Source organism: Osmerus mordax, chromosome 6 (assembly GCF_038355195.1).
Source record: "Osmerus mordax isolate fOsmMor3 chromosome 6, fOsmMor3.pri, whole genome shotgun sequence".
Lineage (NCBI taxonomy): Eukaryota > Metazoa > Chordata > Actinopteri > Osmeriformes > Osmeridae > Osmerus > Osmerus mordax.
Window position 1 is genome coordinate 6,210,728 of NC_090055.1, and position 9,909 is coordinate 6,220,636.

Sequence of the window (9,909 nt, forward strand, 5' to 3'; positions counted from 1 at the left end):
CTGTTTTGTAACTAATTAAAGTTCAATGATATATTAACTTTGCATGACAACTTTATTAAAGGAAGAACAGGGTGGAGTCCAGACTATATTCCTCTGATGGAATCAACACAAACGAAAAATCCAACAACATGAACTACGTTTTTAGTCTCATCTTTTATACCAACATATTTTACTTATGACTCCATATCATCTTTTACCTGCCTGTGCCTTACCTCCAGTTTTGGATGCCTTACAGCTTCGATGGGGAAAGTCTTCCCAGTTGCTTTATGAATCTCAGAGTGTTCCTCAATGCAGACGTGTGTTGACTTTGTCTCCTACAGTGAATCTTTTTATAGAACCTGAACAGTTAGTGGAACATTCTAATCCTGTAAGCTCAACCCTAATCCCACATGAGTGAGTGCATATGCTTTCAGTGCATACAGATCAGTGTAATGCACACACATAATACACACAAAAACCTGTCAACTTTACATTCAGGGAAGGAAAATATTTAATTATTAATTAATGTAGGGGACACAGATGAAAATTTTAAGTTTTCCTAAACTCAGCCATATCTGGTCCAAATGCTGTCAGGTAAAAAAGTATGTGGGAGATTTTTTGTTAATTGTATGGGGTTGATGAAATACTTTCACATGCCCAATTATTATTGCTTATCTGGAAGTAAAGCAATGGCTGTTTTTTGGATTTTGTAAGACATTGGATTGATTGTGCTTTTGTAAAGCCTGTTTTTGTTCAGTTAGATATTGTTCTCCTGTTGTTCGGGCAATTGTCCGACTGAAGGGTTTGGCTCATTAATGCTTCAGTGTGTTCTCACCTTTAAGGCCCAGTAAGCCCTTTGTGCCATTAACAGTGGTGCCTACTTCAAAGTAACAAATGCTGTACTAAACACTGACAAACTAGTGCCGAATAAACAGCGTTTAAAAAAATCTGAAAATGTTTGAAAATTTGACTAATGTAGCCTAGTTTGCGTCACAATTCAATGGCTGGTGCTTCTCGTCAGCTGTTGAGACATTCAAAGCATTGTATAACATGGTAGTGCAGTTTGCATGTGTTCGAGCAGCAAGAATTCAGTCCCTCACTGTCTTGCCTATCTACATCACTGAATAAAACGTTCGGTCTACCCTTGAGGATGCAGTGTTGGATGACGATATTGTTTTGTGCATCAACACACATCTCTGTACCACACGTGTGCCTCAAAGAAGTATACTTTACTCTATTGTTTAACTCTGATCCCTGCTCACTATAATACCCATGCATATTTCATGATCCCCAATGACAGAAACACCTATCCATTACCAGCCCGAATGCTACAACCCAGCAGAGGAAAGAACAGACAGATTAGAGACTTATATGAGTTGGAGTCATAAGAGAAGATGGAGAATGGAGAATGAAAGGACGAGATAATGAAATAGACAAAATGGCAACATTTTGTACATTTTGTACAAGTACAGGAGCAGTTTTATAGGTGAAGAGGAAGCTGTGAGATCAGTAAAGAATAAAAGAAGGCAAGGCGTTTGTTGCTACAGTGATGGACTCCAGTGTTGAGAAAGAGGAAATTATAAACTCTGGTGACTACTCCCTGGTAAAGCACAGGCTGTCTATGAATCTTAATCCGGTAAGATCAACCCAGAAGCTTTCCTATACTGCTTTCTACAGGCTAAATATGTATTGTTTTGCTGCATTGGGAGGGTAACCATTTCATTTTTTATTTCTATTTCCAGATTATGTTTTAATTGTATTTCACTTTTGTAGAGAACGTTTAAGCTTCTCCTCAATTTGCCCCTAATAAGAAAGAGAAAAAGCGTAACATTTTATATTGAACACCTGTTTCTGTCTAGTATTTGTTTCTGTGTGTTCAATGAGTTCCCAATAACAACCTATAATTTGTGATTTTTGTTTTCCCTTGGCAGCCCTTTAATTTACCTACTGAACCCCACCCAGAACAGAACCCACCAACCCCAATGCATAACTCACCTGACACACAACAGCAACCACTGGAACATCCGTCTGACACTGCTCCCCTCACCCAACTCCCATTACCCCCCACAAAACACATTTCTAAAACCTTGACAGATACAGAAATGGAGCCCACCGTGCTCTTAACTGGTGCACAACAGCCATTCTATGGACCTCTCTACCCCTCCACCTTGCAGCCAACAACGCCTGACTTTGGAATTATTGTTTCACCACCATCACCACCACCACCCAATGTCTATGAAAGAGACTCCTTCCCCATGCCACCATATTCTGAGGGGGTCCTTAATACTCATGAGCTGCAAACCAAGGCATGGTCCACCTGTTTGTCCTTTCACAAGGCATCCCTTGAAACTCAACCACCAGAGACAGCATCTTTGCCCCAAATAGCTCCAGATTTAACCAAAGATGGCCAAAGCCTGGAAATGCACACCTTACCCCTCCCTCCCTGTAACATCATCCTTGGAGAAATCTTGAAGGTGAAACCATCAGAAGTTGGGCCTGTGTTGGAAGAGGGTTCAGTGGGGCTATCACTGCCCAAAGACCTCCCTGGAGATGAACCAGGTATGCCCCCTGAGACAAATATAATACACTATATATCTTTCTCTTGGAGGTACACTTAGTCTTTGTATCAATATATCTATTGCTTAAGAAACAAATATCACTATTGTTTGAAATGATATAGTAGCACTTCTGAAATTCCTGGCACATGCAGGTGTTGCTATGCACATAATGCAATGAACACTTAAATGCACAAAGATACTCATGTCATGTTTCTGTATGGACACTTGTGCACACATTGTAAGTCGCTCATCATCATCTTTTATCTCATGTTACTTCTTAGATGACGTGTACTTATTAGCAGTCTGTCACTCTCGTGTGACAGCACTGACAGCCGTCATCACCACCGTCATCATTCTCTTCATATCCTCTGCCATCCTAGGTAACCTCAGTGTTTTCAGAGCAGAGTTAGTAACATGACTTTACTAGCACGTTCAAACATTTAATCTATAAAGTAGGATGGATTCATCTTGTACTAACAAATATTACTGTTTTCATTTTTCTCTCGTTTCACTCTACCTTCCTGCCATGATTTCCTCTTTCTTGTCTTTCTTTTATATCCTGTTTCTCTCCCAATCAGTGAAGCTTCTCTGTTTTCCTTCTAAATTGAAGGATTTGGCTCCACTGTGTGTCAATAAGGGAAACTGCAGTATCCCAACTGTGCCGCCATTTCTTCTCAAGAACCCAATCAACGAGACAGGAAACATCACTGCAGGTAAAGGCATGAGCTACCTTTAAGAGTTCATTCAATTCCTGAATCTCCTTGCAACTCAGAATAATTAAGGTTGATCGCATTGTACATTTTTAAGAGCCATCAACCATTTTCAGCCATCTCTGCGCCCCCCTTTCAGGCTGCAGAGGTCCAGTCAATGATGGTCAGGAAAGTTGGCGCATCGTTGGGGGTACGTTGGCACCGGATGACAAGTGGGGCTGGCAGAGTAGCTTACACTGGAAAGGCAAACATGTGTGTGGAGGTGCCATCATCTCACCACGCTGGGTCATCACTGCAGCCCACTGCTTCATCCAGTAGGTTTGGAAGTAAAGAATGATATTTAGATACCTGTATGAATTAGATAGGAGGAGGGAAACTAAAGACATGAACGCAAGTAGGCTTTTGAAACGTAAAGGGATGAACCACATTCTTGTTTGTGTGGTTCACTCCATAATAGATACAACATGCATGAGGCGGCGGACTGGCAGGTCGTGGTAGATACGGTTAGGGTGACAGATTCATCTCTTGGTAAACGCTACAGAGCCCTGCAGGTCCTCTACCACCCCAGCTTCTCGAAAGACAACAATGACTATGACCTGGGTCTTGTACGGACAGTCACTGTCATAGAGATGGAAGGTAAGAGAAGGCTGGAGGAGATTGCTCTTTGTAGTTTTAAAGTGAGCCCTAAAAGTTCTGCAACAGTGTTTTGGGGTTCCAGCACTTTGGATTTATAGGCCATTAGCAGAGTATTTCAGACATCAAAATTGAGTTGTTGGCCAAAATAGTTGTAATTAATATCTCATTTGGCAATAACATTTGAGTAAGTCATGTTTATTAGTGTACAATTTATTTCACGGAATGATTAACTGAGTGTTGGTGCAATGTTTGGTCATGGGCTGTCCTAGGTGGAGTTCGACCAGTGTGTTTGCCCAGTCCTAAAGAGTTCTTTCCCTCTGGTTCATCCTGCTGGATCACTGGTTGGGGCTACACTCAAGAGGGTGGTGAGTGGATTAACTTGACCTGTGACATGTGATCTGCTCTACCAAACGTGTTTTAGCCATCTTCAAGTTCTGTTTTCAGGGGCTTTTTATCTTTAGTGTCCTCTTTAACCTCTTTAGTTTAATGTGAGCAAATAAAAAATGTCTGTACACATTTGAATTCATCCCGCTGCTGCTGTCAGCACTTCAACGTTACCATTGAGACCAAGTTATCCAGTTCCTGTTGCAGACCTCTTCTGGCCTAGTTATGGTTTGCATTGCGAAGAGCACGGTTTTGCTGATGCTACTTTGACACATGTACACGCCTTTATCCTAGGACGTTTAAAAAAAGTTTTGTCAGCTTTTTCATTTTTCCCCAATAGAGAGTATTTTTCAGTCATTCAATATAATCTGCTAAATGTAAAAAATGGTTGTGCGCCTCTTTAACAACAGTCTTCCATAATCATAGAGCTTCAATCTATTCTAAACTCTGTGTAAAGTATTTTTTGCTCTCAGGTTCCGTGTCAGCCGAGCTGAGGGAGGCTCAGGTGCAGGTAATAGATCAGTCAACGTGTTCACTTCCAACAGTCTACGGCTCCTACCTCACTCAGAGAATGCTTTGCGCAGGCATCATGGAGGGGGGAGTGGACTCCTGCCAGGTAGCCTACACATGTGATGTGTAGCAACTTGGTTAGAGAAAAAAATGGATTACGATTGTATTTCTCCTTTCACGCCCATTCACTGAGCCTGTGTCTTTGCAAAGCAATAATAAATTATTGTATAACTGTGTTCACTGTTCATAGGGTGATAGTGGTGGCCCACTGGTGTGTATGACGGCAAAAGGGGACTGGAGGCTGGCCGGGGTGGTGAGCTGGGGTGAGGGATGTGGTCGGCCCAACAAACCAGGGGTTTACACACGAATCACCCAACTACTGCATTGGATTGACAAATACATAGAGGTAAACCACAGACTTCCACTCAGCATTTGTAGCGTATTAGACAAATATTGTGGATATTGTGGGTTTTATTATTGTTGTTTATTTTGCAGTTGGATACCGTGGAGGAATCAGACCCCCTTCCAGCCAATTTTACAATCCTGTGATATTTTCAAAATGACAAATTAATAAAAAGGAAACAGCTTTTAAATGTTAAAGAAAACCTCATATGTCCTATGGATGGACGGACAATACCTTCGGATGTTTTGTGGCTTTCTTCATGTTTGTGTCGGGAAGATCCCACAATTCAGTACATTGAACATTGAAAGCAATCAGATCTGATGGTTTGCCAAAATTATAGCAGTTTAAACTGAAGACTGCAGAGGAGTTGTAGGCTACAACAGTAGCCAATATGAATTCTTAAGCCTTTACGATATAAGCATAGAAAGACAGTGTAATTCCGAACTTCTGATAATGGTGTCCACTCGTTTAAATGTAAAAATAAATGTAGACATTATGTATTTCAACATGGCTATAGCAGGACCATTTGCAATATGTTCATGTCCATTTTATTTACATCAGTAAAATATACGTTCAAACCATCCAACGTCATTAATCACGTGGGTTTCGTTATTTGACAAACCTCCGAAACATTTTCTAAGAAATTGTGCATATTGCTTTTGAGACATAAACACCGTCTCATACGACCCATCGTTTGTTATGTAATTATGTTGAATGATCGCATATTTATGTATTTTAAAGAGTCTGTTAGCTATAGCTAATCCGTTTGCTTTTAGTTATTGCTAATCCGTAGGCTAGTAGCTAGGCTACTTTTGCTTCTAGCTTTAACTTTGAGCTATGTTGCATAGTGCATTACAGAGACCTATTTCTTTATCCCATAAAATCTGAACTTCCGTATGGAGATTACGTCATTGCCTTACCCATAATATATTGTAGGCTACTGTTTTGAACCTAGGGTCAATCTAGGACTGTACGATACGTAAGCGTTCAGATAACAGAAGAAAATGTTTTCCGTTGTAAGAAGAACGAAAATACCCCAACAAGTTCTGACCAGCAGCACAATATGCTCTCGAATAGCGGGACACTCGCGGAAAGTTCCGGCGACATTGATCATAAGACCCCTTTGCTCTAGAATGGGTTTAGAGAAAGGACTGCTCTTCCGGCAAGTAAGTGTAAATGCAAAATGCTCATGCAACATGTAGCCTACTGGTGCATTTCCATACATGCAGCCTATATCATTGACACAGGTTTGCAGGAAGCGCCGTGAAATTGGGTTCTAACGTGACATTTCACCTTCCTATTTAGCTAGTGGGAAATGTGTACTTCCCTCAAGTTCAAGACAGTAATTGTGAGTCCTCTGTCAGGCTAACTTATATTGGTTATGTTAATAGGCCAATAGTTGTATTTATTTGCGGTCCACCTCTGATTGTAACAATACAACTGTTGGATCTGTGATTAAGGCCATTATTGCAGCAGCAACTACCAAACTAACCAAAAGACGATGTACAACAAATTCCATGTAGTTGGTGTTAAATCCCGGGCCCAATTTGTTTGAACCCTTTAGAACTTTAAATGACCAGAATTTACCTTATTGTATTTCAAACACTGACATTCAAACAAGATACCTGGAAAGGTTAGATGAGGCCCATGCATTATTAAGTATGTTTTTATCATAAAAGGTTAGGTTTCATTGTTGCAATTTAAAGTGGACTGACAATTGCTAAGAACTTAGCAAATAACAAACCAACTTCTGTCTTACTATTTTAAATTTAGCACAACTAAACGAGGGCTCACATTGTTGACAAAAATTTGAAAGGTAACAATGGAAAAATATACCCTATGTGTAAATTGTCGGTTTACTTATTTTATTTCTATAGGCCTTGGGCAAAGCCCAGTAGGCTTCACACTCTTATCATGGACTTAAAGGAAGTACACAGCAAAAATGTACCACCCACATCTCTCTTTTGCTTAGTCATTTAACCATTTGCACCTGTTTTCTTTTATGTAGTTGTTTGAGTCGGCGAGCAGCACGTACACATATTTATTGGCTGACACAGCCAACAAAGAGGCGGTTCTTATTGACCCAGTACTAGAGACTGTTGACAGGGACCTGAAGCTCATAGATGAACTGGGGCTCACTCTGAAAATGGCAGGTTAGTATGGGACTCTCCAAAAAAGAAAAAAGTTTCTGCAATGATTGCCGATGCCAACTGATTTTCCCCATCCCTTTAGTGAACACCCACTGCCATGCAGACCACATTACAGGAACAGGACGACTGAAAAAGAGGGTGTTAGGGCTGAAGAGTGCCATATCCAAGCACAGTGGTGCCACTGCTGATATCCTGCTGTCGGAAGGGGACAGGATCTCCTTTGGCAAACATGTGGGGAACATTCCAAACATGGTCAAGTACAAAAATTTTTTCAAGTGACCGGCAACCAAAATAAATAGTATGTGGTCAACCACTGTGGTAGTGCTAGGCTAATCAAGCACTGTATGATGACCACATAATACAGGACCTCTGTTGTTACACCTGTTGTTACACCTGTTGTCACACCACACAAAATCCTTTGCTCTTGTTATTTTTGAATATAGACTTTTACTCGCTCTCTCTTCACAGTACCTGACTGTGAGGGAGACGCCAGGACACACAGATGGATGTGTTACAATTGTAACTGGCGACCAGAGCATGGCCTTCACAGGGGACACGCTCCTCATCAGGGGATGTGGAAGGACAGACTTCCAGCAAGGTACTTATGTTTTTGCTCTCTTTTAAAAACATTTTTTACTCATAAATAGTTTCACAAATCAAACTTGAATTAATAAAAATGTACAGAGTCGGAGTCACAAGTAATCAAGGTGAGGTGACATTTTCTGTCTCCAGTTTTAATAGTTTTGTTTCTGTAGATGCCCTAGATTTACACTAGGTGGCATTATATCTCCATATTTTATTTTGTGCAACGTCTTCACACAAATGTTTTATTTTATGCACAGGCTGCTCCAAGACCCTCTATGAGTCTGTCCATCAAAAGATCTTCACGCTACCTGAACAATGTCTTATCTATCCTGCACATGATTACAAAGGTTGACAATAAATCCCTTGTCTCTCTTAGGCCTGTTTTATTTGGTGTTGCCTGCTATTCAAACATTACTTACACTGTTTTTATGAGTGCACTTATGTGTAGGTTAACGCTTAGAGCACTGTTTTGATACCTTTTTGTAGAACAAAGCCAGGTTTTGCACAAGTCATCTTTTGTCATCTTTCTCTGTACTAGTTTAATTGATGTACTCACAATTTCACTCTGAAAATATTTCTCTATTTACTCTATTTTCACTCTAAGCTATTCTCTATGTCAGGGATGAGTATGCTGTTTATAATGACAGGTGTTTGTACTGGTGTGGACTTATCCTGTAGGTCAGACTGTATCCACTGTTGGGGAGGAAAAGAGGTTTAACCCCCGTCTGACCAAGACCCTGGAAGAGTTTATCCATATCATGATCAATCTGGACCTCCCAAAGCCTGCAAAAATAGGTATCAGACTCTCTGTGGCAGATTCTGTTGAAATATGTGTATGAACACTAATATTTTACTCTAAAATAAACTACCACCATACAAAGCCATCATGTGAATCAGCATTACAAATATATCAGCCATTTTTACAACAATAAACATAACCGTGTGTGGATGTTCACTCACAGTTAAACAATCTATTTATTTTCTCTTTCTTTTACTCAGATATTGCTGTTCCTGCAAACCTGCTGTGTGGACTTCATGAAATCTGAGTCTTTCGTTGCAAGATACATTTTTGTTAATAATTTGATTCAGAAATGCAATATTTTACATATAATGAGAAAAAATGTGTAATAATTTATTAATGATTACAATTTGTCTATTGAAAAGTCAATGGCCATGATTAGGTGGGTGAATAGACATGTTATATTTGTATAAGAATGCTCTATTATTGTGATACAAATCTCAAATATGGAAATACAGGGGAAAAAGGGACCTATTGTGTTCAATTCAAGATTGTTAAGATTACTTTTAAATGTAAAGCCTTTATTTTACTGCATCTACAGAGCTATAATGAAAGTAAAGTCAGTGTTCAGATTGGCATGGTCTATTCACAGTTTAGTGTTCATCAATACTGAGCTTACACAATTGAGCTTCTTCACATTAACTTGAAATGATATAGGGTCCTTTTGCAAAAGCAGTACACTCTCACATAGTACTACGTCTGTTGTTTGCTGTGGCCTGTCTTTGCATATAATGTAAATACTTGCATTTGCATAAAGAAAATCCTCTGTGCCAAGTTTCCATCGTGGAAGTTTACAATCTTTCATAACCTAGTGTTTGTGTGTTTGCTACTGGTCCATGAATCCATTCTCTGATCTGTTCACCAGTTTTATCCCAAATGTTCTCTCTCTCCCTCCCTCTCTCCTCTAGTCTCTACCCCTTTGGGTTCTTTAAGCACATTCAGGTTCTGCCACCCTGACTCCATCTCACTTACGCTTTGTTAACCTTTTAATGAATGGAATGAACCACTAACTTAACATAGTTGTTAAAGGTGCTGGTTTGCAAATATTTTAATTATTAAATTAAATTATTCCGTTATTTGTCGTTTGAAACATTATTCAATCATTTTGAGCACTTTTTTGTATTAGAATTATGTAAGGTGGTATCATCAGATGTTAACTGACCTATTCTCGACTATCAATGAAAGTAAACTGCTT

At 39.8% G+C, this 9,909-nt stretch overlaps 1 protein-coding gene across 2 annotated transcripts; it reads left to right on the forward strand.

Moving 5' to 3' along the window:
• The first annotated feature begins 5,842 nt into the window (after positions 1-5,842).
• LOC136944847 (persulfide dioxygenase ETHE1, mitochondrial-like) lies at positions 5,843-9,790 on the forward strand. 2 transcript variants are annotated; one of them, XM_067238764.1, is made up of 7 exons: positions 5,843-6,346; positions 7,189-7,333; positions 7,413-7,582; positions 7,799-7,928; positions 8,173-8,262; positions 8,594-8,710; positions 8,915-9,790. In XM_067238764.1, exons 1-7 carry the CDS (start codon positions 6,185-6,187, stop codon positions 8,959-8,961), a joined length of 861 nt encoding a protein of 286 aa, XP_067094865.1. In that variant the 5' UTR covers positions 5,843-6,184; the 3' UTR covers positions 8,962-9,790. The 2 variants fall into 2 exon arrangements, with proteins under 2 accessions (XP_067094865.1, XP_067094866.1); XM_067238765.1 differs by having other exon boundaries at positions 5,844-6,346; positions 7,413-7,561.
• Positions 9,791-9,909: the final 119 nt, after the last annotated feature.